At 47.5% G+C, this 27,362-nt stretch overlaps 2 protein-coding genes and 1 pseudogene across 2 annotated transcripts in view; 1 reads left to right on the forward strand and 2 right to left on the reverse strand.

The window, feature by feature from the left end:
- The window catches only part of LOC119456973 (transcription factor SPT20 homolog), a 4,122-nt pseudogene extending 3,337 nt beyond the window's left edge, over positions 1 to 785 (forward strand).
- A 1,910-nt stretch (positions 786 to 2,695) lies between these two features.
- LOC119456974 (solute carrier family 22 member 8-like) lies at positions 2,696 to 3,637 on the reverse strand. Its single transcript, XM_037718794.1, has one exon. The coding sequence runs from the start codon at positions 3,635 to 3,637 to the stop codon at positions 2,696 to 2,698; it is 942 nt and encodes a 313-aa protein (XP_037574722.1).
- A 2,814-nt stretch (positions 3,638 to 6,451) lies between these two features.
- LOC119456246 (CRISP/Allergen/PR-1-like) overlaps positions 6,452 to 27,362 on the reverse strand; it is a 31,814-nt gene continuing 10,903 nt past the window's right edge. The window contains exons 5-9 of the mRNA XM_037717895.2: positions 24,655 to 24,755; positions 16,984 to 17,108; positions 14,986 to 15,126; positions 13,099 to 13,364; positions 6,452 to 6,599 (exon numbers count right to left, since the gene is read on the reverse strand). Of these exons, the coding sequence (XP_037573823.1) occupies positions 6,507 to 6,599; positions 13,099 to 13,364; positions 14,986 to 15,126; positions 16,984 to 17,108; positions 24,655 to 24,755 (726 nt within the window). The 3' untranslated portion in view covers positions 6,452 to 6,506. The remainder of the gene's footprint in view (positions 6,600 to 13,098; positions 13,365 to 14,985; positions 15,127 to 16,983; positions 17,109 to 24,654; positions 24,756 to 27,362) is intronic.

The raw sequence follows: 27,362 nt of genomic DNA on the forward strand, positions 1-27,362 counted from the left end.
TTCTTGTGGAATTGTTCCAAATTCCTTGCTTCAGCATATGACAATTCATCGGACGATATCTGCATTCATGGTAGGTTTGTAAAACTATGAATGATGGCCGGTTTCCTTCTCTCTTATTAGCTGCTCTGTACGTGAGATGTTTGTTTACTGGAATGGCTAGCTGTCTCAACCGTAAAAGAAAAGAAGAAAAAACACCGAGAATGAAGGAAAGAAGAAAGAAAGAGCGGTGTCGAACAAACACACGGACAAAAAAATAAATAAAGGGGGAATAGACTAGAGCACTGCACGGGCCGATTTTTGCGGCCCGGGCCCGGCCCGGGCCCGTTTTTACATTGGGCGGCCCGCCCGAGCCCGATCAAAACTTTTATGGCGAGACCCGGGCCCGGCCCGGGCCCGGAAATAATCTACGTTACCCGCCCGGCCCGGCCCGCCACCCCTTTACCTTAAGCCCGAGCCCGGCCCGAGCCCGTGAAAAAACTCCTCTACCCGGCCCGGCCCGGCCCACGGGCCGGGCCGGGCCCGGGCTTTCGGGTAAGCCCGAGCCCGTGCAGTGCTCTAGAATAGACATTGCGTTGTAAACAAATAGTACAAGAGGCTAGCGTGCAACATTTGTACAATGTTGTACGCTCCACCAGATTTTTGCCGGCAAGTTAAACCGGCAATGGCTACGGCTCGAAAGCGATGGTCACTCCGAAAAGTGATGACGTGAGATCACTTACGGATTATTTTTCCAGAATTTCGTTGGCCCAACCGGGAGCACCTTCTCTGGGCCCCAGCAACAGTGAAGCGCTGCTCCTCATAGAGGAACCAGACCCGAGCATCGCGGCATTGATTAACCGCCTTCTTGTGCGCAAGGTGTTCATACGTTAAAACAGATCCCTTCTATCCAGAGCGCACATCGAGCAAGCTTTCAGTATTGCCGCAGATGTCTTCACAATTAAACGAGGGAAGATGACCGAAGAAAATTTTGGAAAGCAGTTTTTAGTTAAGCTAGATATCGTGTGAAGGGATGCAGGGGACGCATTGAAACAGTCCGGCCAGTTTATTCTACTTGCTGCTTTTATGCAAGGCTCATAAAAGTTTACAAAGAGTAATCAGTTATCTGTGTGGGGGCAATAATTGGTGACTGCAATCAATTACATTTAGAAAGAAAGTATGTGTAATTGCAATAGATTACTTTTTTTGTAACGCGTAGAAGCCTCCGCAAAAGTTACATTTATTCAACCTGTGTTTCAAATGCGCTTTCTAGGCGTCGGCGCTTGCTTGCTAAAAAATAAAATAAATAAAAAATTAAAAAAAAACACGCTAGCTTTCTTGCAAGCTTAGAATTTATGAAACAAGACGCAAAAAAAAAAAAAAAAACAGACTAATAGGCTTCCTACAAGCCTACACGGTTCCTTTAAGGCGCCTTTAAGGCGACAGACACGAATGTTCAGCTCAAAGCGACGCCATTATCCGTAAGTGAATCGTAGGACCATTTACTCTTCCGAGGAACACAAGTGATTACACCCATTGATTTCCGGTCACACAGGGTGCCGCTTTATGTCACGTTTACGCACATTACAGGGAGAGAGAAATACTTTACGCAGAGCGGCGCCACAAGCATTGCGCATTTATTCACTGCCCTGACGTAAGGACACTTAATCACAATATAACTGTAAGACTTGGTTATCTGCAGTACACTAGTTTTACCATAATTTTCGTATGAGTCAGCTGCACATATATCGCATATACAGGATTGTTAGATACACAACGAGAGCAATTTATTTATTTATTTGCATTCTTGCCTGTTTGCTTCCTTGCTTGCTTGCTGGCTGGCTTGCTTGCTTGTGTTGTAACTTTCCCAGCATTGTCACAAACCATCGATGTCATCTGTCGCTCTGCTTCTTCGAACAGTGAATGGTGCACAATCGATCTCTTGTGCCCAGTACTCGTCTTCTGGGAACCGTCAATCGGATCCTGGCTTACGCGTTTCGGTAGGAGCAGGATACTCAAGAAGAAAGCAACCATGCCGACCGCAGCCAGGGCTGTCGGAAACGCCTTCAAGTTCTGTGGCAGCGCTCTTTCCACGCGTCCCACAATCGCCGCCATCATTGCTCCCACGGTTCCGCACATGTAGGCGAAAGAATAGCCAATGCATCTCATTTTGGTCGGAAAAATCTTCACGGTGTGGATGGAAAGAAAAACGTTCAACATGTTGAAAAATACGTAGGCCAAAATTATTGTCCATGCAAGCGGCACGAGCAGAGATAATGTGCTCAGCACCGACTGAAACGCTACTATGGCGGCGGACGGGAGCGCGAGCACGACGAGAGGGTTGCGATAGCCGCAGTGCTTGGTCATGAAATACGAGACGAACATTCCGAGCACGTTCAACGCCAACGCAATCCATCTTAGATCGTAGACGTGGGCGCGAACCTCCGTGAAGTTGGGGCTGAAATATCCCACGTACGAAAAGAACCAGCAGCCAAAGGTGCAAAAGGAAAGGTAGCGCCTGGGCCCGGTAAAAAGCAGGCGACAGCTAGGGCTGTCGCTGATCGTCTCTGGCCGCTCGCCGTAGAGTGCGAGAGCGTCGATTACTGCGTTCAGCCTTTCCTTAACGCGGCCACGTTCTGCGCGGTCGGATCGCGCCGCCCACAGCACAACACGCTCTGCCTCCTTGGTCCTTCCGTTGACGATGAGCCAGTCCAGAGACTCACTGGTGAAGTGCACCAAGGCGATCAGCAACAGGGAAGGTACAGCCACGCCAAGGCGTAGAATCCTCCAGTCCCGTGCGTACGTATTCAGCGCGGTTACGTAGGCAGGAACCAGCTGTCGTTGGAAAGCAGATCGCGAGCGCCACGTAAGAATCGCGTTCAGCGAGCTGCGTCGACTCGAACAGCAGGACGATCGCGATTAGCTCCAGGACACTGGCGGACGCCGCTGACGCGAAGCGTAGCACGACGTACGAGGCCAGCGACGTGGCGAAGCACTGGGTCACCCCAGTGCAGAAGAGCACGACGACCGACGCGTACAGCACGGGCCACCGTCCGAACATGTCCGAGGCGAGTCCCATGGAAGGTGCACACAGAGCGCTCCCGCTTACGAAGGCGGCCTCGGCGACGTCCAAGAGCCAGGTCCTGTAGCAGACCATGTCCCACTCGACCAGCAAGTTGTGGTTGCTCTCGCTCACGTTATAGTGCCAGTGATCGCAGAGCACCTCGGCCTCGCTGGGCGCGGAAACCGCTGTTCGGGGCCGCTCGTAGTACGTGCAATGGCTGTAGCTGCCGTCGGGGCGACGCGGAATGCCGACGTTGAACCACTGGGCCGTGGACATGTACGAGTACTTAGACGGGGGCATGCACCAATACTCAACGGGCTGGACGTCTACCACCCGGGTCCCGACCTGCACGTACGACGCAAAGGCGGCAGTTTGGGCGAACAGCAGGAGGAGTAGCTGAAAGCTGTTGCTGCCGTAGCCCCGCTCATTGTCGGCTGTCGCTTGCCGGGTGCGTCGTTTATCGCCGTGTCGGCCCTGACCGAGGGAAGAGGTGCTGGGCACGCTCCCAAATCCTTCGCTCTGTCCGCCATGAAAAATGGCTGTGAGTGCGGTCTGGAGCGTAGAGTCCGCCTTGTGCTTGTCCTCAAGCACAGACATTTGCGCACACCGGGAGATCAGTGAAGAAGCTGACGCTCTTGAGATGGTCTCAAAAAAATTGATAACCACTGCCTCGCTCTTGAATTTCTTCTTCTCTGTGCGCATGCAACTGCTAGCTCGGGCGCAGAGAACTGGCTGCGCCACTCTTGGGCGAATAAGCGAGATAAAAGAAGCGTACACCCGTGTCACGCGAATAAATATTTATTGTTATTTGAAGGTATTGGCTGATACGCAGAATGATGTTAGGTTACTGCGGTGCCACACGCAAACAGTCTTGTATTCGCGTTATACAGGGACAATGACGGGTGAAAGAAATGATGAAGAAAAAAAGAAAGAAAAAACTGGTCAGTCCTTCCATTGGGGTGGAGATGGAAGACCAGTGAAGCTGTACTATGGTGGGGATTATGTATTTACAATTATGGCTATTAAGATGTGATGGTGTAATTGGTTATTTGAACTAATAAAGAATGAGAAATATATATGATCCGGTGGCTTTCATTTATTTAGTGACCACAGGGACCATGGCTTTATGATCGCTACGGTACACTGCCATAGGGTGTACGGCAAAGGTTGGCACGTTCTTCATAAACACGTCACCAACGCAGCGCGCGTTCGGTGCGAACGCGGGCAAAACGCCCCCGCCGTCGACAACAGTGCTGCGTGTTGCTGGTGCTGCTACATGTCGAAGTTTATACAGCTCCTCAGAATTTTGAGAATGACAGCCCATAAACAAATGTCATGAAACAAAACACCAGCAGCGCATGCCTTTTATGTTAAATCTTCTCAGACTGTGATTGAGTCGCGAATTCCTTTTGCGCCCGGTCGCAAGATAAGCATTTGGTGCCGCAGCTAAACGTCGCCTCCCCTCCCTCCCGTCCCCCCACGGCTTTTCGGGCGACGGAAGAAGTCACGTTTGCTCTCCGCCGTGCGTTCGCTCCCCATGAAAGCGCGCGTCCCTCACGCGCTTTCACTCGCATATACAGCATACGGCCAATGAGAGTTCTTTTTTTACACGCGAGCATGACCATCGGAGATTGAGCCCTTAACAGCTTCGCTGTAAAAAAGTTTGTCCTATTTGTCCCTTATACCTCGTCTCGCCCCGAAGGAAAACTTCCGGCCCAGTTTTCAATAAAGTTTACTCTCTCTCTCTCTCTCTCCGTTTCTTTGTTCCATTGCATATGCGAAGCTTGGAGGAGAGAGAGAGAGACTCTTTATTAGAAAAACAGATTTTTGCCGGCACGTACATAACCGCTGCCATGCTACTCTGTATAGGTATAGGGAATGGGAATTAATGATTCCAAAGGAGAGCGAAAAAAGAAGAGAGAGAGAGTAAAATAAATATGAAATGCTAAAGTGGACCTGATAATAATATTTAGAGGTAAGATGGCGGGTAATATTAGGCTTTTCTATATGAAATGGTGAATCTTTAAAGCTTTCCGATTACACCAATTACTGACAGGTATTTGAAAAATAAATCCAAAACCCGCCGCTGTTTTGAAGGGCCGGGCATTGGACCTAAGAAGCTGGTAACGTTAACGAATCGTGGCAAATCGTGTCCATTTGTTGGATGAGTGACACAGGGCACAGCGCCGTGCCACGAATCGCTGTTGCACGTACATTTATCTGTATTCTGAATTTTTTCGTATATATATATATATATAATCATATGATAAGAAGCCAACAAACAATGACACCAAGGACAACATAGGGAAACTTACTTGTATTTACTAATTGAATTAAAGAAATGATAAATTAATGGAAGTGAAAATGAATGACAAAACAACTGTCCGCGGCTGGGGAACGAACCCACGTCTTCGCATTACGCGTGCAATGCTCTTACCATTGAGCTACCGCGAATCCGTTTTCCCATCCACTTTCTGGGGTATTTATGTTTTACAACTAGAACTAACCATGGGAGGGTTAATTAGCCAGCGCCACCACTCAGAAAGTGGATGGGAAAACGGCTCCACGGTAGCTCAATGGTAAGAGCATCGCACGCGTAATGCGAAGACGTGGGATGCTCTTCGTGGGATGCCCCACCCGCGGACAGTTGTTTTTTCATCCATTTTCACTTCCATTAATTTATCATTACTTTAATTCAATTAGCAAGTACAAGTAAGTTTCCCTATGTTGTCCTTGGTGTCTTTGTTTGTTGGCTTCTTATGATATGATTAATAAAGATCGGTCCCCTCGGTTCCCTTTCTTCTCGTATATATATATATATATATATATATATATATATATATATATATATTGTACCGGAGCACATCGGCACCAGCTCTGTGCCAGCGAGTGTGTGGAAGAAGACGTTGACGATCGTGTGGTTCGCGCTAGGTCGGTTTTCAACGAGCCAGCTTGTTTAACCGCTTCATCTAGTCTACCTGCCAAATACTCTTGTTGCAATATATATATATATATATATATATATATATATATATATATATATATATGAAGGAAGTATTTCTTCAGATCCCGTGTTCAATAAGTTAAAAGAAGTGCAGGCGCACGTAGAAAAACAAACACATTGTAATTTCGATGCTTCGGCCGGGGTCCGGCCTTCATCAAGAGTGCCATTGCAAGCACACAGAGCTCAATTTATACATTTTCTCTGTAACCCAAAAAAAGAAGAAAAGGTACCTGGTCTATGACCACAGGCACGTGTACATTTAGTGACGTCATGCATCCCAACACGTACATTGACTCATGTCAAACTCAACGGAAGTAGGAGAAAGAGACATCAACGTGACTACAAACTTGCGCGTGCATACAGTGCCGGGAACATAGAAAGTCGGTAATATTGCAAAGAAAAGGAAAGTATTGGACTAACCAGATGAAACTGTTTATTGTGGAATGTGGAACATTAACCGCATCAGTCGGAGCAAGCTTTATCGTAGATGGCAACCTTGTGAATGTTGACGTACTGGGCCGAACTTCCTCCTGGCACGACGAATGAGAAGCCAATCTGCGAAAGGCGACAGGTGAAGGGAAATATTTGTATACTGAACCGCAACATAAAGTTAGTGTAATCGTGCCAGGTAAGCACACCAATGTCTGAAATCGTTCGATATAAAGATGCAGTTACTGCCACTAGGCTATTTCGTTGGTTGGAAAGGACAAATAATTTGGATTGAAGCTAGTGTACATTTCATACTAGACACAAACCCTCAGGGCACTTAAATTCGTATTTGTTGCTGCCTAACGTGTTTTTTAAGCAGTAACAACTAATTGTTTTCGTTCAAAACAGCAGATCCCATGCTGCGTCCTACACTATAAGTATAGTGTAGGACGCAGATCATGTCTTTTGATAAGATTAATTGCCAATTTGCGATTATTTTGACCATCTAATCACGCTAATTGTTACATTTACGAGGTGCAGCATAGGTTGTATCTGTTTAGGCGCTGGACTTCCGTGTCCATATGAAAGCGAAAGGGAGTACGAGCTGCTAAGCGCATTCTACGCCTGCTTACTCGCACTCAGAGCCCGCTTTCCCCGAAAGCAGCGTTTAGTTCACGTGAATTCCACCACGTGCCACATGACCTTTATCTTCTTGAATCTCGCGCGAAGTCGAGAGTTATGTGACGAAAAAGAAAAGACAAAAAAACAGAAGAAAGAAAAAATTACTCTAATTAATCTTCCTAAAGGGAACATTGTGTGGATGCGAAGTAGCGGGGAGATGGTTAGCTTGAGCGGGAGATGGTTTCGCGGCAGCGGCTCGAGCGCTCATCGCGACGCGGCACAGGAGAGAGAATGAGGCGCGCGCGCTCCGTCATTTTCATACCGCGGAACTACCGTGGCGCCCCCAGCGGAGTATGCAGCTGTCGCACCACTTGTCGTGCGCGCCGCTCCGGATTCTTAGAGGAGAGAAAGGGGGTGAGCGTAGGAGAGGAGAGAGGCGGGGAGGGGACGCGCATGCGCTGTGGGGGTGTGGCATGCGGGCGCCGCTCCGTAGAGGATTCCTAGAGGAGAGAAAGGGGGGAGCGTAGGAGAGCAGAGAGATGGGGAGGGGACGCGAATGCGCTGTGGGGGTGTGGGACGCCGCGGGAGGGACGGACAAAGCCACCGGCAAGAAATGCTTGACATTTAAAAAATTACCAACTTCAGCACACGCAACTTCCCGACTTAGCTTGGTCCGCTCCCTATCGCCGTCAACGGCGATAAAGTTAAGACCGGCGAGCCGTAGGGTAAAAGTGGCTAGTCATTCCCTGATTTTTTTTGGCAGACTTGTCTTACGCTTGGGTAAAAAAAAAACTGTGTCCGGCTTCAAAGGAGATCTTGAAATGGCAGCCGAATGTATTTCTTTCTTTATGTCATCGTGTCGAAAGGCTCGGCCAATAGCAGACCTTGAAGACGTTGGCGTATAGTCTACAGCCGAACTATAGCATTTAGATTAGAGGAGTTGAGCAATGCTCCTCTACTGTTTTGCGTACAGTTGATTGATCAAGGTTTAAGGGGCATATGGATGACGCATGTCGCGGAAGTAATGAAAGCATTCATAGGCTCGCTTACAAGGTCAGTAAGGCGAACAGACTGCGACATAGAACTGTAGAGGCTGCGTGCGGCACGCCGACAGGCGGAAAGAAGGTATCGGCGCCTGAAGTCCGTTCTAAATATGAGGGCTTAACGACGCATACAAAAGAAAGTCCAGCGTCGTATGGGAAAATTGGAAGACAAGCGATAGAAATTTTTCTCTCAGTCGCTTGATCCCCGAAGATAGTTCTCGCACATATGGAGAACGGCTAGGGGTCTTCGCTCATGTCCGCATCAAAGGAAGCCATTTGGCGCTCTGCCCCTCTACCAACGACGCTCGCAGTTTGAAGTAGCTGAAGAGTTCTGTGTGCGGGTTGCTGGGTCCGTGATCATCACTACTGACGCGGCACTGAATGACGCCCCTGAGGCACGTGTACCAGAAATGAACGTGCCATTTTCTCTCGAAGAGCTCGACGATGCGTTGACAACCTGCGGGCGCGTTCTTCGTCACCAGGCCCAGTTGGCATCGCGTACGCTTCGTCACCTTGGACATGACGCACGTAGTGAGCTGCTCAACTACTACAATGAGTCCTTGTGAAACGGCATCATTCCTAAACAATGGAAATTGAGTCACTTGATCCCTATTCTGAAACCTGGAAAGTCTGCGCTTGATTTATCATCACATCGTCCGATTGCGCTTTCAAGCTGCGTCGGCAAAGTGATGAAAAGAATGATTCTTGCTCGCTTGGAATGGCACCTCGAGCGATTCAACATCTATCCGGACGCCATGGCGGGCTTTCGTCGAGGTCCCTCGTCCATCGACAACGTTATTGACCTTGTTACCTGGGTCCAATAACAGAAAAGCCTCAAGCGCCTATCAGTTGCACATTTTCTCGATGTCGAAAGAGCATAAGACAACGTCACCCATGAGGCCATACTGAACTCACTTGAGGCTGTGGGAGTTGGTGGCCAGATGTATCAATGGATTCAAGACTATTTGACTGAGAGGGTCTTTTTCTTAGAGACCGAAGACTGGTCCAACTTCGGAACATTACATCTGCCATGGTGTGCCGCAGGGTGGAGTGTTGAGCCTTTTATTATTCAATAGTCGTCTTGGTAGGACTTGCGGAGTACTTACCGCGTACAGTTCATGTATCAATATAGCGTCAACGACATTTGCATCCTGGGCCTCTGCGGTGACTCGCTCTCAGGTGCGGGCCAGGCTTCAGCTGGGCGGCAACCATGACGGTGTCTTATCTACGATTACAAGGCCTCAATGTGTCTACCGAAAAGTGCGCATTGGTTGGCTTTACGCGCAAACAGATGTCATTGTATCTCGTTTTTATTAACGGTCAAACTGTGTCCTATGTGAAGACGCATCGTATTCTGGGTGTCATCATCGACTGCAACCTCTCGTGGAGCCCTCACTGCGTCTATCTGAAGAAGTAGTTAATTTCCATTGCTCCTGATCTTCAAATTCCTCTGCGGGGAAAACTGGGATACTAACACTAGTCCATTCTATACTGCAGCTACACAGGTTACTGTTACTGGGACTCCTCCATTACAGTCTACCAGTTTTGTCAAGCACATGCAAGACGAACATTCGTGCTCTGGAGAGCATACAAGGTCAAGCCCTACGTACGTGTTTAGGGCTGCCTCGGTGCACCTCAACAACAGCAACAATAGGCATCGCAAGAGTACATACGACCCAGACAGACGTAGCTGTCGACTCCCTCAGAGCGCACATTCATTATCTGTCAAGAATCCCCGACTATCACTTAGCTTCCCTACCAGCTGAGAGACCTCAAGGCTCAAGCTACCTTTTCAAGAGTGATTAGCGCTCATCAAGAGTGCATACCTTCATCTTATATGCTTTCATATCCTCGAAGTCTTCATATCCCCTGTGGTGCCTGCGACAGCCTCAAGTGAATTTTGCTATTCCCGGAATTACCAAGAAGACCAATCATCCGTCACCGGCTCTGAATCAACTGAAGCTCCTATTACTGCACCAGACATATCATGACTGCATATATATATATATATATATATATATATATATATATATATATAATATATATATATATATATATATATATATATATATATAACGATGGTTTGACCTCACCTACCAGCTCAACTGCCGCATTCGTCGTTCCAGCTAAGCAGGTTACAGTTAAATTGAAATTGTCACATATGACTACATCTACGTCGGCAGAACTTGCAGCCCTCCATGCCATTATGTCCTACGTCACCGAAGAGCCGCCACAGAAATGGGTCACATTTTGTGACTGCTCTTCACAGTATCAAGTCTTCCTTACATCATAGAACTTACGACCAGATGATATCCGACATCAGGGAAGTACACCACCATGCTCTGGTAGCAGGGCACAACATAATCTTTCAGTGGATTCCAGCTCACTGTGGCATCGCCGGCCACGACTTTGCTGACAGGGCTGCCCGGTCTGCCCACGAAGATACCCAGACGAGTCAAATACTTTTGGCGAGGATGGACACTGCCAGGAAACTTCGTCTGCTTGCAGGCAAAAAGTCACAAGCTTTCTGGAGTTCAAGTACCTTCAATTGCCGATTGCATAAGCTTGACCCCTTGCTACGGCTACAACTGCCATCTAACCTTTCCCGCAGGTAAACAACCTTGCTGTGCCGCTTGTGGCTGGGAGTGGCGTTTGCGAACCCTTACTCCTATCGTACGGGAATGGCCGAGAGCCCGATGTGCGACTCCTGTAGGTGCTAGGAAACCATCGAGCGCCTATTGTGTACCTGTCCTCGCTACGACGTACAACGCATCTCTCTCAGGGAAACTTTAAGCCGACTGGACTCAAGACTGTTCTCTGAGTCAAAGATACTCGGACCGTGGATACAGCCGTCACTGGCACAAAAAGTGATTCGTGTACTAGTACACTATTTGAAGTGCACCGGTTTAAGAGACCGCTTATAGTGTCCCTCTGCATCATCCCACGTGTACTCAGTACTCTCTCTCTCTCTCTCTCCCTCTTTCTATTCTCCGTTTTTCATACCCACAGTGTCGGATAGCAAACCGGACGCTCGTCTGGTGGGCCTCCCTGCCTTTCCTTACCTTGCTCTCTCTCTCTCTTACTGCCAGTTGAGTTAGACTTCTCTGGCTGCACAGAAAGCGGTGATACTTGTTAGTGCAAACTCCGCTTGTTTTGTTGTTGTGTTTGTGCGATCACTGTGTATATCATATTCATTATCCGGCACCGGGGATAGCACTGCCAGGCGGTCAGTCGGGCTAATAAAGTCTGCACATTCATTAGAGTGAAGATGTCTTTGTCACCCTAAAGAGAATTTTTACGAAAGAGGATGAAGCCCAGTGGGATCGCAAATGACACATTATCCCGCCGTGATGATGACGTAGACTACGCCTATGGTGTACAAAAACGGTCATCTTAGAGTCCCTGCTAATCAGTAATTAATATGTTTAAACTTTAGACTTTAAATGTTTAGACTTTGAATGACGCGTAGGACGCGTATGATGTTTAGACTTTAAAGGACGCGTATGACGAACCGACAGTGGCTGAATCGGTTAGCGTGGAGTTTTCGCAAACCGTAGGTCGGTGGTTCGGTTCTCGCACGGCTTCTGGTTTTTTTCGCATGCCAGCAGCAACACCGACGCCGACACGAGTTAGGCAATAAAAGCTTAGCTTGAAAAAACTTGCTCTTGAGCAAGTTGGTGCTTAGGCTATACTAAACTATCAGTCTCTCCTTTTTTGTGTTCTACTTCATGTTGCTCTACTTTGCCACCAGAAACAATATGCTTAGACATAGAAGCAATGCCTCAAGTCGGTGCCGTCCGGGTGGAGTTCAGAGTTGCAGCGAAGAGTTTAGTTACTGTAATCAGGTACCTGCCCCTTTTTCGCGTGCTCGTATATGCCCCCGCTTTGAAGATTCGCGATGCGGGTGTATGAAGATCAGGCGATAAAAGTTGGCACAGTGCCAAGAATGAGGTCAGCAGCGCAGCTGTCACGGTGGATGATGGAGGTAGTTTCCTCTATAGTAATTTTTGTAATAAAGTCTATGGTTCCCTAGATAAGAGTAGGCAAGTGGCGCTGCTGATGACGTCATCGATACAGCTGGCCGTGGTGCCAACTCGCACAGGTAGCGCGGCGCAGAGCACCCGAGAACTCGGAGCTCGGAGAGGCATGTAATCAGTTCTGTATCGGCGCTCGGAAAGAACAGTCGGTGCTTGATCGCTGTGAAGTAGTACGAACGGAGCCGGGTTTTCTCGCGATCTTGCAGATGAACGACCAGCTAGGACCAAGGTGCAGCCGGAAGTGCTGTCTAGGAACAACGTGAGTCTACTGTGCGTGAGTCGTCGCTTAAATCCAAGCCTGGGCTCGGAATTGGTAGGCTGACGTTGTTATAGACGGCACATTTCGGTCCTTTAGCTCGCCGTTCTTCTGCAAGATCATGAGAATAATTAGATAAACAAAGAGGGCAGAAATGAGAAAAGTACGCGCACGCGAAATACGGGTTCACTTCGTGGAACGAAGGTCGTTTTTTATATACTATACAGAATTTGAAATTAGCGTCTGTGGCATACAGCGTAATTCTTGTCATTTAATTGAATTGCTGAAGGAGGCGGTCTAGCACGAAAAATCGAAATGTATACTTGACTGATTCACAACAATTACTAATTATTTCTTTGAATAATTACTTTAAGGCACATATTGTAATTTACAAATTTAGCCGGTGAGTTTGCGAGGCTTATCAACTTGGAATGAACGTTCAGAATCACACCTATTTCGAGGTATGCGCCATCAAACTCGGCGTCAAATTCTAAAAAAGAAGTATCTTAATCAAATTCTAAGAATGTGAGTGAGAAAATAACAAAGATATAAACAAGGAAAGAAATAAATGCTCGACGGTAACCTCCCGTTTGAGGCCCGGTTAAAGCGCGCGCTAAGGCTCGCGTTACGATAGGCGCTTTAAATATTACCGTCGGCAGCTGCCTCACCTGTATGGCAACGTTATAGTTGAGTGTAACCCGCATGTGCATGACATTTGTAGCTCCTCCGGACAGGTTGATGGTCCTCTGGCGCTCCGGCCTCTCGACAGGAGTCACAAGAAGGTTGAAGAGTCCGCGGTCAGGCATTCCGGCCACGTTAGGTCCCTTGTTGTATTCGATCTCGACGCAGAGCCGGCCGTTGCTCGACTGGACGGGATGCTCGAAGGTTAACTCCGCGCTTTGCCCGGACTGGAGCACGGATTCGGCGTAGCCCGCTGTGCGAGATTCAATGTGGAAGCACCATCGCTATGAGCTAATCTTATTTTTAATGCGTGAGTATATATATATATATATATATATATATATATATATATATATATATATATATATACGTCGCTTCTCGAAGAGGCAGGACGTGTGTCGAGTGATCTCCTGAACACTTTTCAATGTGGTGAACCCGGTTTCAATCATGGATCCAAGACCTCGAAGAGGAGCGATGTAACGCTAACGCACTTCTCTCGCATTTACCGCTAAATGGCCAACTCATTTTTTTAACAATCGAGAGACCCGAGGAGCATAGGGTATTCCTCAAAGCGGGTAAGAAGGACAACAGCGAGCTGCGGTAGCACTGGCAAAACGCCCGCATATTTTCAACAGTTTTTCTCTGCAAATAACGCCAAATTCACAAATCAATTTTGTTATCAGTGACTCGGAAATTTCTAAATATCTGTGCGTATGACATGACACGCGTTTCTTTTATTTTGAAAACGTAGAAAGAGGCCAAAGTTGTACCAAAGTTAAAATGCAATTTTTCGTCGGTATAGTATAGGCTGATAAGACACGAGACCAGAAGTTTTTGGGGGTCGCCGGTTCATTGATAACCTCAACGAGTCTATTCCAATTTGTCGGGGAATGCAGCGCAATGAAGCCAGGGGCAAAGAAAACACGGAACGCTGGACGAGCGCTGACTTACAACTGAACGCAGCTTTTCTATCTATTAGTATCTATTCCGAAAGTATCTATTCCAATGCAATTGTTTTTCGCCCTACGTCAGTGGTCCGAAAGGCGCTCCGCCGACGGTATCCCCTGGATCAGCAGGCCGTGAGCCATGGACGATAAGAAAATAATAGGATGGAGCAAAGGGACCCCTTACAAGTCATATTGTGTCCCATGGTGCGTCTATTTTACGAGAAACATAGGAACGCCGCCGTGTTTCCTTATTATAACACTGAGATATTATTCCGCATTGCTTGTAGGGCAACTTTAAATACAACGAGTCAGTCACGATTCACTAGATCACGCAAAAATATATATGTCAGAATCAGATAAAGAAAGGCGTCGCGCTAATTAACAGTCAATAGAATTTGCAGGATCAAGACGCCACCGATCATAGCACTGACCGTGACGATCGCGATGCTGGGAACGCGGTGTACGTAACCGAGCTGCATTTTGCTATTGCAACGTTCAAATACTGAACCGATCATATATATCGCAGCCTCTGAGCTTTGCGTATACACTTTGTAATACCGGGTCAACACATTGAAAATAGCATAACGCATTGTGAGGTGCATTCTTCTATAAACACATTTTTCGGACGAAACTCCAGTTCCTCTCAGCCTATCGCCATTACATACTGTTAGCTCAAAAAGCCAAAGACGTATCGTAGTTCTCTTTCATATTTCGTGACAAAGGAGAAAAAAGACATTTTGACCAACTAAAACTGATAAAAAAAAAAGCGATGGAAACAAAGATCAAAGCGCGGAAAACGGGCTTTGAAAATGTTTGCAAGAGAACGAGTGTGCATGTATAAGGAAAAACAGTGAGTTATGCAGCAATGTATAGTCGGAGAAGAGCGTCCCGATCGCGAATGCCGGCCGTGGCAGTACGCAGGCTTACTTGCGAAGAACGTCTTCTTCGTCCAACCATCAGTCGGTTCACTTCGGAAGGTGCAGCCGCGCGTAGTTTCTTTGTTGAACAAGCATGCCGACAACAATTTGTCGTCGTCCAAAGGAACGCTCGGGCCATCGTCGATAACCTCTGAAAAATAAATTTTATTTTCAGAATTTGTTCTGTTCCAACATTCGACCTCGACAGGCCTCGACCGGCCACGCGCGCGGCAATTTTGCGTGTATTCGCGGGCTGCTTTCACGCACGGAAAAGCACTTTTATGTAGCACGTATTGCGCAACAGGAAGCTGTATCGGGAGTTTCTCGTGTTGCTTTACAACTTTCTCATTGACAATTTTCATCTAATTATAATATTCGTAAGTTGATCAATTAATTAAGACTAATTATGTAATTAGGTGGAATGCACAAAATAATCTGAGTATCTCCAAGCGACGGCAAACAACATTACCCTGGCTCTGTCCAGTAACGTGGCATTTGCATATTTTAAAATCTTGTAGCGTCATAGCTGGGACACCCTGTATATATAGTCGAGGTCTGAGGAGGTTGCAATGCTACATTCAACGTTTTTCTGTTCAGCTACCATTTACGTGGCAAAGAAGAATTCTGTAGCTGGTTCACATTATAGCGCGCTTTAACTGTCTTACGTATAAGCCGCGTGTCATTTGAAAGGTACTCAGAAGATACGGGAGTCATATATTATTCCTCCGTATATTTTTTTGTTCAATACATTTTTCCTTAGATTTCCTTGTTCATTTTTTTTTACCGCTGACGCGTTTTCTTTCTCTTCTTTTTGCGATGTCCTCCTCGGACTTCCATTTCATGGCAGCTACGTCATCGCTCCACATGGCTCAATACAGGACAGCACACATTTAACGAGTCGGCGTAAATATACGCATAGCGATCTGTACTGCTCCTACAGACGCGCCAGTCACCGGCTCTGTTCTTTAATGAATTACGCAACCGAACAGCAAATGCTACCTAAATATCCCCACTTCAACACATACATGCCGATTTCTTTGGCTCTTTCGATCGTTTTCGTACTCTGACTTTCTCCGCTAGAGGGCACGAGCTCCCGCGCAACTGAGCTGCGGGCCTGTCATACGCCGAACGCCAACTATAGCTCTTTGAGAGGCACGTGCTGTGGCGAGAGAGCTTTGCGGCATCTGAAGGTTTAGCTGCTGTGGTCATGTGGCGGTTGTGGTCATGTGGCGGTTGTGGTCATGTGGCGGTTGTGGTCATGGGGCTGTGGTCATGCTGTGGTCACGTGTCGCGTTTCTCCGCCGCCTCGACTGACAGTTGCAGATCACGTTTGTCGCCGCGAAGTCCACTGTGCGTCTCTTGCCGGGATGCACCGAAATATGTACTCTTCTTCATCGTTAATACGCATTTCAATTACTTGCAAATCTATTCGCTACTATACTTTCACTGTGCCGATGGAAATCAGTGGCCGTAGCTTCTGCGGTAACCTTGCCGAATTCGAAAATTGAGTTAACCCACGTTCAAAACCGACCTGACCCACTCCCAAAATTGACATGGACCACCCCCAAAATTTGGGTGGCCGACCCTCAAAATTGAGTTTGTCTAATTCGAGCACTTGACGTGGTGATCACGTCAGGGGACGTAGTCACGTGACCAAGTAAGAACCTTAAACTGCAAAGTCACATGACCAAGTGATGACGTGATGTGACAATGCCATGTGACTTGGACGTCGAAATAGTATAGACGTCACTTTAGTCGACACGCCCAGAATGTTTTCGCATTCAGTGCACGTAAGGAGAGTTACGTGCCTCTGTAACCTTTCATTCTATAACACACGCTTACACTACTGCGGGTGTAAGGGTGTGAGTTACAGACAGATTTGTTGCCCTTGAGAGGGTGTTAATTGATATACACTGTATGCATAGACTCAACGGAAGGAGCCAGTGTTCTGGCTAATACTTCCATAACATTGATCGGGTAAAATTGGCTCGTATTTTGCTATACTTACTGCACAAGCCGTTGTACAACGGAGTGACGCTGTATCTTTGGCAAGCTCTTCCACAGCAAGTGCCCTCAGGACAGTCCGAACAGGCTGGCCCAACTTTGTAAACATCCTCGCCTCGGATATTACCACTGCAACAAAACGAAAACATATCGATCACAGTGAGCCCAAAATGTAACAGTGTACTCTGCGTCAGTGATTCCCTAAAAAGCAAATATTGTTCTCAACCGACCTATTCGAATGCCCTTGATAACAGAAACTGTATCCTTAGCCAATTGCCGAACCGATTTGAATGAAGTTCATATATATATATATATATATATATATATATATATATATATATATATATATATATATATATATGCACGAGAAGAAAGGGAACCGAGGGGCCCGATTTTATTAAGCATATCATAGGAAGCCAAGAAACATAGACACCAAGGACAACATGCAGGATATTACTTGTACTCACTAATTGAATTGTCTATGGTTGTGGACTTCCTATTATATATATATATATATATATATATATATATATATATATGTATGTATAAATCCTGACTGGGCGCTTACCATGCACTGTCGTTGAAAAGTGTCCAAGCATTGTATTCTACCGGTGCTAACATATGGGGCAGAAACCTGGAGGTTAACAAAGAACCTCGAGAACAAGTTCAGGACCGCAAGAAGAGCGATGGAGCGAAAATTGTTAGGTCTATCGTTAAGAGACAGGAAGCGAGTGGTGTGGATCAGAGAGCAAACGGGGATAGCAGACATTCTAATTGATATTAAGAGAAAGAAATGGTGCGGGGCAGGCGATTTAATGCGTAGGATGGATGACCGGTGGACCATTAGAGTTACAGAATGGATACCAAGAGAAGGAAAGCGCAGTCTAGGACGGCAGAAAACTAGGTGGGCTGATGAAGTTAGTAAATTTGCAGGTGCAAGTTGGAATCAGCTAGAGCAAGGCAGGGAGGGATAATTGGAGATCGCAGGAAGAGGCCTTCGTCCTGCAGTACACATAAATATAGGCTGATATATATATATATATATATATATATATAATATTATATATATTAAAATGGGGTGTTGGTCTTCAAGCAGGCCTGGACGTGGCGTTGTAGAAGGCTATTCGAAAGGCAGGCCTGGTTACTGGCGAGCGCGAGCTAGAGCGTCAACAACAACCACCACTGACTGTCGTCGTCTTTTCCCAGACATCGAAGCGCGGTCATTCGCCTTCAGTACAATTACCCCCCCCCCCCGCGGAATAAGGGGGGTAATTGCAAATACCCCCCGCGAATTGTCCTGGCGACCTAGGGGCAAGAAAACACAGGGGGATCGTAGCACAGCTTGAGTCGGGACACGTGGACAATTTCTAGGCCGCGACGACGATGGTCAGAAGACGGTTCTAACGGCTCGGTGAGGTAGTTCACCGGAGATGTTTGGTTAAGTACACGATATGGACCCTGGTACTTGGAGACCAGCTTCGTTGAAAGGCCAGGTGTAGTGGACGGGACATGCAGCCAGACTAGCGAGCCAGGAGAGTAGCACATAGTCGTAGCGGATGCATCGTGGTGTTGCTTCTGGCGCCACTGGTCTTGTGATGTGAAAGAACGTGCAAGTTGGCGGCATTCTTCAGCGTATGTAGCTGCTTGAGATAGAGTTGTGGATTCTGAGGCGTTGGGCCGGTATAAAGGAATAGTGTCCATGGTGCAAGAAGGTTCGCGTCCGTGAAGGAGAAAGAAAGGGGAGAATCCAGTTGTGCTTTGCACGGCGGTGCTGTAAGCGAACGTAACAAAACGCAGCACTCGGTCCCAATTGGAGTGGTCTGACGAGACGTACATAGCGAGCATGTCGCCCAGGCTTCTGTTAAAACGTTCTGTCATCCCGTTTGTCTGTGGATGATAGGCACTGGTGGTGTGGTGAACGACGCGACATTCACGAGGCAATGCTGCGATGACGTCGGAGAGGAACACACGACCACGGTCACTCAGCAACTCTTGAGGAGCTCCATGACGAAGTACGAGATTGTGAAGAATAAAAGTGGCGACGTCTTTTGCTGTGGACGACGGGAGAGGTGAAGTTTCGGCATACCGTGTGAGGTGATCGACCGCAACGATTATCCAACGGTTGCCGTCTGGTGTACTGGGAAGGGGACCGTAGATGTCGATGCCGACGCGGTCATGGCAGAGGTAATAACGTGCCGGCGGCGTGTTGAGGAGGAGTCTTGCGTCGCTGGCACGTGGAACATGATCGAACATACTGTCGAACATAATGGTACATGCCACGCCAGTAGTACCGAAGCCTAATACGTGAATACGTCGTCAGGAAACCTGCGTGACCACATTGTGGGTCGTCGTGGAAAGTGGAGCAGATTTCGGAGCGCAGATGGCGGGGAATGACGAGGAGCCACTTATGGCCGCCGGGGGTGTAATTCCGGCGGTACAGCACGTCTTCCCGAGTGGTGAAGTGCTCAGCCTGCCGACGCAACGTCCGAGAAGTGGGAGCAGAAGTCCGGCCAGACTGAAAGTCTAGAATGGAAGACACCCACGGGTCCTTGCGCTGCTCAGATGGCATGTCAGAGATGGCAAGAGCGGTGGTATCACAGGTAGTATTTGTGAAGCAGACAGGGTCGGGCGGCAGAAGCGAACGGGAGAGGGTGTCTGCATCCGAATGTTTCCGACCAGAGCGATACACGATGCGGAATTCGTATTTCTGGAGGCGCAATGCCCATCGAGCGAGGCGACCACTTGGATGTTTCAGTGACGACAACCAGCACAGGTCGTGGTGGTCGGTCACTGCGTCAAATGGGCGCCCGTACACGTAAGGACGAAATTTATCTATGGCCCAAATTGTGGCAAGACATTCTTTTTCAGTGACAGAATAGTTGCCTTCGGCTTTGTTGAGAGTTCGGCTTGCATAGACAATGACGTACTCTTCAAACCCATCTTTCCGTTGAGCAAGAATAGCGCCTAAACCGACACCGCTGTCGTCCGTGTGGATCTCAGTTGGTGCAGAGGAGGCGACGTAAGGAGACGGCGCCATTTGTTGAAAGCGTCGTCGCAAGGAGCAGTGCTGTCGCCGACACTTTTCAGTGTGGCCATGATGAAACTCCCAGCCCAACTCGAGAAAATACCAGGGATCAGACATGCCTTGTATGCGGACGACATCACGATATGGACGGTCGGAGGGTCCATAGGAGAACAACAAGAGGCATTACAGGAGGCAGTAGACGTCGTAGCAAGCTAGGTGGAGACATGCAGACTGCAATGCGCGCCGGAGAAGTCGGAGCTCCTCATAATCGAGAAGCGCTCACGAGGACGATCAACAGCCCCGGCACTGACCATCCACCTGCGAATAGGACCTAGAGAAATTACCAAGGTAGACAGACTTCGGATCCTCGGCTTACACTTACAAAAGGACGGGGCCGGAGGATACGGCATACAGAAGCTACAACACACGACCACGCAGATCTTGCGCATGATTCAACGAATTACCAGCAGGAAGAGGGGAACAGGACCTTATCCGATTAGTGCAGGCTCTGATTGTGAGCAGCATTGCATACTCGGCTCCATATTTAAGTTTAAGGAACGCGGAAGTGGAGGTACTCGACCGGCTGATACGCAAGGCGTATAAGCAAGCGCTCGGACTCCCACCCGGAACAGCTACTTTTTGCCTCGAGGAGACAGGGTGTACAACAACGGACGGGAAATCATAGAGGCCCACCTGGTAAGCCAGAAGGAAAGACTACTACGCATAATAGCGGGACGCTGCGTCTTGGAACGTCTAGGATATTCCGTACGGAAGACCAGCGCACCAAAATCCCAACACGAATACAAGAAACTATGCACGTCTCACCGATTCCCAGGAACATGCACCCAGACTTCCACATCGGACGGCACCGGACGGCACATCGGACGGCATTGCGGCCAGTACCGCAAGAAGCACCGCATTCGTCACCAGCGTAGTCGACAATCACGGGACCGAAATAAATGCATCGTCGGTTTCCAGAGTGAGCGCTGTGGAGTCAGAGCAACTAGCGATAGCGTTAGCTATCACGACGAGACCGCACTGGGATTGCGTCATAGTTCTGACGGACTCTCAGACGGCATGCAGAAATTACTCCAGGGCCAAAATTTCCAGGGCTGCACATCGCATTCTGAATGGAGAGCACCAGCTGCCACCATACATACAAATCGTGTGGACTCCGGGGCATGAGTCCTTACGCGGCAATCAGCAGGCACACGCCTACGCCCGAGCGCATGCACACCGGGAGCCGCGAGATGACCGCGCCGAGCAGTTCCAACCAGAGCCCATACCATTAACCTACACTCACATCCTACAACACTATCGCCTTTCACGAAGAACACTACCCCCCCCCCCCCCCCCTCCTCATAATGCTCTGACGCGAGAGGAAGCCGTAATATGGCGAAAACTCCAAACAAACACATATCCACATTTGAGTCTTCACCACGCCATACACCCTGCGCTGTATTCCTCTAAATGTCCACACTGTGATCAATGTGCAACACTTTACCACATGGTATGGGCTTGCGCAAACACACCACAGCTCACACCACAGCTCACACCCATAACACTCCCCACCACACGGCAATGGGAGGCAGCGCTGTCCAGCTCCGGCTCGACGGACCAGCTCAACCTGGTCAATCGAGCGAGAAGGGCAGCTAAGGCCGCTGGACTCCTGGACTTGAGGGGACCACCCACTGCAGAGCGGAGGAGCTATACCTACGCTCGCGTGCTCTTTGGATTAAAGTTTATTCTCTCTCTCTCGCAAGCAGGAGACCATGCCGAAAGGTTATTACTGCCAGCGAGGAGCTTGGTCAAAGGGTTGATGGTCATAGCGAAATTGCGAATAAAGCGGCGGAGATGAGAACATAGGCCGATAAAGCTGCGGAGATCTATCGTGGTACGTGGTTTGGGAAACGCTGAAACGGCTGTAAGTTTGGCAGGGTCAGGGAGAATACCGTCCTTCGAAACAACATGCCCTAGAATCGTAAGCTTTCGAGCGGCGAAGTGGCATTTCTTCATGTTCAGTTGTAGTCCTGCAGCTGAGAGGCAAGCGAGCACTTGTTCGAGGCGAGTTAGATGGGACGAAAAATCGACGGAAAAGACCACAATGTCGTCTAAATAACAAAGGCAAATATGCAGGGGTCCCGCCTGCAGTTTTTACTTTGGGACCTCTTCCTGTATACTAGTCTATGTACTAATTTACTTATCAATAAAAATGAATTGAATTGAATTGAATTGAAAATTGAAAAACTTGAGGCCTCGAAGGATCGTGTCCATCATGCGCTCGATAGTAGCAGGTGCGTTGCAGAGGCCGAAGGGCATGACTGTGAACTCATACAGGTGATCGGGCGCCACAAAAGCCGTTTTTTCGCGATCGGCCTCCGCCATCGGTACCTGCCAGTATCCCGAGCGCAGATCTAAGGACGAGAAGAATCTGCTCCCTGTAGGCAGTCCAGCGCATCGCCGATGCGTGGTAGAGGGTACACATCCTTGCGCGTTATTCGATTAAGACGTCGACAATCCACACAGAACCTTTAATCTTTTTTCTTCGCCAGCACAACTGGAGAGGCCCAGGGACTGCTGGAGGGCTGGATTATTCCACATTTCAGCATATCGTCTACCTGTTCATCGATGACACGGCGTTCTGCAGTCGACACACGGTATGGGCGCTGGCGCAATGGTGCTTGTTGACCGGTATCGATGCGATGAACAACTGCTGAGGTTCGACCTAAGGAAGACTGGTTGTGGTCGAAGGAGGCTCGAAAACGCTGCAGGAGTTGCACGATCTCCTTGTGCTGCGAAGGTGTGAGGGCGGAATCGACGGCATTTAAGAATATGTCGACAGGATCATCGGTGCCAGCGGCAGGAGCGACGGCACAAATCAGTAGTGATGCCTGATCTTCAAGCATTGCATCCTCGAAAAGGCAGTATATATATATATATATATATATATATATATATATATATATATATATATGTGTGTGTGTGTGTGTATGTGTGTGTGTGTGTGTGTGTGTGTGTGTGTGTGTGTGTGTGTGTGTGTGGTGTGACGAACCGCACAAAGACGGTGCGGTGCATTAGTGGTGAAAGAGGAAGACGAAGAATAAAGGCAGTGTTGGGGTGACCATGTATATCTCCATCCGCAACCTACTGCTCGCGTCACAGATATTATATATATATATATATATATATATATATATATATATATATATATATATATATATATATATAAACCATACAAATGCGGTAACAGTTCTCAGCAGGCTTAGCATAGTTTTAAATTGGGCTATCTAGTGCTTTACGAAGGTATACAAAACGAGAAGGTTTATGGAGAATTGAGAATTCCTCTTCTGTTCCCGTTTTCTTTTCTTACGTGAATGGTGCACTATAAAGTGAAAACGCATTAATTTGCATACTTTTTGATCGTAATCAAGTCTGCAGCTGTGCTTTCGGAAGTTATACGAATATTTATTATATTAAATTCTAGAATTTTTCGTGCCCAAACTTGGATCTGATTATGAGGCACGCCGTATATAAGGTGACTTCGCATTAATTGTGCCCACCTGCCCGCAAATATTGCCATTATGTAATACACAACTTACAGCGCTTTTCAGTTAAACAAATGTGCTTCATTACTTTGCATTGTACACACACAGGCTATCTACTATTCATTTCAGTTTTACTTCTATGCACAATATATACTTGTTCGTCATACTCTGACCATTTCGCTTCTTCTAAGCCACCATGCATGTGTATGTGTCGTATCGTGCCAGACCTTCCGTTTCGGCGAGCTCTGTATTTTCACACATAACTGAAGTTTCCCGGCGTGACATTTCCGGATAGCTATTAATTACGCGACTTTCCCTAATACATGTGGTCCTCCTAAAAAAAGAAAAAAAAACTTTACCATCGACCCCGTCAGTCGCCGAACTATATTCTGGTCACCCCGCGGCGAGTATATTAAATGTTTGCCATAGCGAGCGAAGCGACGTTTTCGTCTCATCCGACGAAAATACGTCTTCGACGATTTTCATAACGCTTAGCATCCTTTGCGAAAGCACGCTTTCTACATGGACTCTAGTCATTGACTACGTAGGCGCGATCATTCTGTTGCTCTTCTTCCTTTTTGTGCGGTATATAACTAACCCCATAAAGGAAGCAAGCATTATATAGCATTAAGTGAGCCTAGATGTAAATGGAAAACGACGCGTAGTTTCGTCAGTGGTAAAGCGCAGGGCGTGTGCTTGAAATGCACACATCGCCGTTGAAACATGAATGCGTTTACACTGGCAGTTTTTGTTCCTGAGTATTTCTAGAAAGTAGGTACGGCCGTAACACGCGCCTCAAGATAGAGAAATCTTAATCATGATAGTGAACCCCAATAAATTCCAGTTTGCTGCAGCAGTCGTTAGCCAAATTTCTTCGTCCGCTAATCGTGATATATCTATAGAAACTCGATTTGAATCTAATATAAGTGCGGCCCTTGTAATATTGTCATTGCGTTAGACAATATGGGACTTGTTTGCACAGCCGAGAAATTTAATTCGCTTTGGGTGTCACAGTCCTTGTCTGTACCCCACAACCATCGTCTCTTGCACCATGCGACTGACTCTACGTATAAACTTTATTTTTGCACTCTTATGGTGTACTCACCCTGGACCGTAGATACACGTGTAGCGCTTCTCAAAGCGAAGAATATAAGACGGGTATTTGACATAGCCGCATCCAACTTTCCAGGTTGTGGCCCAAACCAGCTGCATACGTATGAACAACAAAACAAAATATTAGAAAGCGTTCCGAGTAGCATAAGCACAGGGCTCGGTCTTTTCTAACAGTTTCTGAACCTTGCATTTCAACTAGGCTACGGCAAATACTTCTTCCAAAGTGTGCCAGGGCGCAGCGTGTACGGTGTCTGCTCTTCCGCAAGGCCCGGTTGCGGTCGCATGCGCTATCCGGGCTATTTATGAGGCTGTGCACACAGGGATAATAATTTATATTTTATAACTGCACCAGTGTCTGTGTTGGCTACGATATTAGCAATTACGTAAAGCATTTGTGCATACTCACGTGTTTAAACGTGTGCGAACAAGGATCTTATATAAATCAATCGACCTTTTATATCAGTTTTTTTCCATACAAGACACCGAGGACAGCCAAACAAAAGCAGTGCCAAACCACTGCTTGACGGGCATCGCCACTCATACATATCGACAGTGAGCACAACGACGGTAACAACAAAGTAATTAGAAATCACAATAACATTTTAACACAGATCATAATCGGTCACTGTACAAGTACGTTTAACAAGTCGGTATAATCAAACAATCATGTGCACCAACTAATCAAGACAGGAAGTAATCAAGGTGTAGGACCATGCTGCACGATCTCACCACCAACAACAACATCAACAAAAACAAAACCTTCTTCTTCACGAATACAGACAAGTGCAAAAAATTTATTAGATACAATCAACTTCCCAATAAAACCACAGCTGGTTTGGCTTTTGTAGCGTTAGCTACACTGGCCTAGCCAAGCCCGTTTCGCGCGGCACATCAAGAGCCGTGCTGCGCATGCGCAAGGATCAGTGATGTCACACGGCTTGCGCACCGGAGCCACCGGAGCCGGCACCTCTCGCGCACTCCGCCGCCGCCGCGCGCGACTCACCGCCGCCGTTCTGCGCATTCCAGAGGAGTGACGTCGTAGCCGTGGTAGACGCACTGGCGCCGGCGCGCGCTCGCTGTGCAGTCGCCGTCTGACACTGCGCTAGAGCCGCTGCGCTTCTGACTGGCATTTGCCAGCGTGGTATAGCCATGGAGAAGGAGAGCGCAAATACTGCTCAACAGCGCAGAAGAACGGAGAAGCTTGACTCATCAGATCCCGAGGTAGTTGCCTGGCAATTAGCGGTTGAGCGTAGGAGGAATGAATACATGTGCCACATAATACGTATACCGCGTGTGTGTCATTGGAGCAGCAGTAAGCATGACAATCAAGCTAATCCTTGACAACCTAGACAACCAGGAAAGCTAAGAATAATCAGCTGAACCTTTGCTAACGCTACGTATATCCTGGCATAGCCGAGCTAAGCCACTGAAACTTTTTTTGGTAACATGCGTTCCAAAATAGCATCATTGCATTACATTTGTGTAATGTGGAGAAGCATACGCAATGTATTGCGGTGAAGAGAAGTGAGCATTTGTGCTAAGTGTACTATTTGTACTAAGTGTAAATAATGTGTCATTATTTAGTATGCTTCGGCGGTGACTCCAGGACACCAAAGGTGCAGCGGGGACACCAAAGCTGCATCCTGGGCTGGTCCGTGGGTTGGGGGTCACTGAGATCCTCCGCCTGCCGGGGGCATATAAGATCGACTGTCCGCTTTCGCTGACAGCTGATCTTGCATGCGAACACTCCCTGGCACACACCGGATTCAGCGAGGCTCCAACCCACGGACCACCCTGGTTCCAGCTTTGGAGCCCCGCTCTCCAGCGCCGCCCACTTTATTATAAACTCAGGAGCACTCGTGAGGCCTTCGTTTGCCGGTATTACTTTTATTTTCACATCTCACTGCACTATATATATATATATATATATATATATATATATATATATATATGTATTGCGCTGAAGCTTGCTAAAGCACATCCGCCATTATGGAAACCACATAAGACCCTTGCCTGTGCGCTCTGTATGCTACATAAGTGTAGATATATTTACGCAATTGCAGAGAAGTGCATATTTCGAATGAATGTCTCATATGCCTAATATATGGTTAACACTTCAGCGTACTCATTGTTTTACTATGTTAACTGCTGTTGCTGCCTGCTAGCGAAACCCTGGCCGAGTCAAGCTGTATTCTTACAGTTTTTTTGCCACGGTGGTCTTAAGTACCGTAGTTTGTAGAAGCGGTTGTAAATCAAAGCTGGTTTGATTTGAACTGTAGCCAGAATGAGTCATGAAAGGAGGCCCGGCGAATTGCCGACACGTGGCGAGTTTTTGTGGTGACAGAGAACCAAGTATATAGGGTTGTTTGAAGAACAGAACTATTTCAGTTATAAATTATGGTCTATGTTCTTCGTAATTGTCGATGCTTACCGTAATAATGTATTCCAAAACTAATTGATCAAATAGTTCAAAAAGAGCTGCTAATGTTACCTGTCGATATTGTCGTAAAGGTGACCTTCAAGCGATGAGTTGCGAGTTTAGCCTTTGAAGCTGGTGACCACAGGGATTCGGATCTCGAATCCAAGACAACAAATACTTGAACAAAATCTTCTCTTAACTAGTGCTCCTTCAATAGATCTTATTTCGATTTCTAAATGTCACCAAAACAAATGCTGCTACAGTGGCTTTTACGTGACTTA

Source organism: Dermacentor silvarum, chromosome 6 (assembly GCF_013339745.2).
Source record: "Dermacentor silvarum isolate Dsil-2018 chromosome 6, BIME_Dsil_1.4, whole genome shotgun sequence".
Taxonomy (NCBI): Eukaryota; Metazoa; Arthropoda; class Arachnida; order Ixodida; family Ixodidae; genus Dermacentor; species Dermacentor silvarum.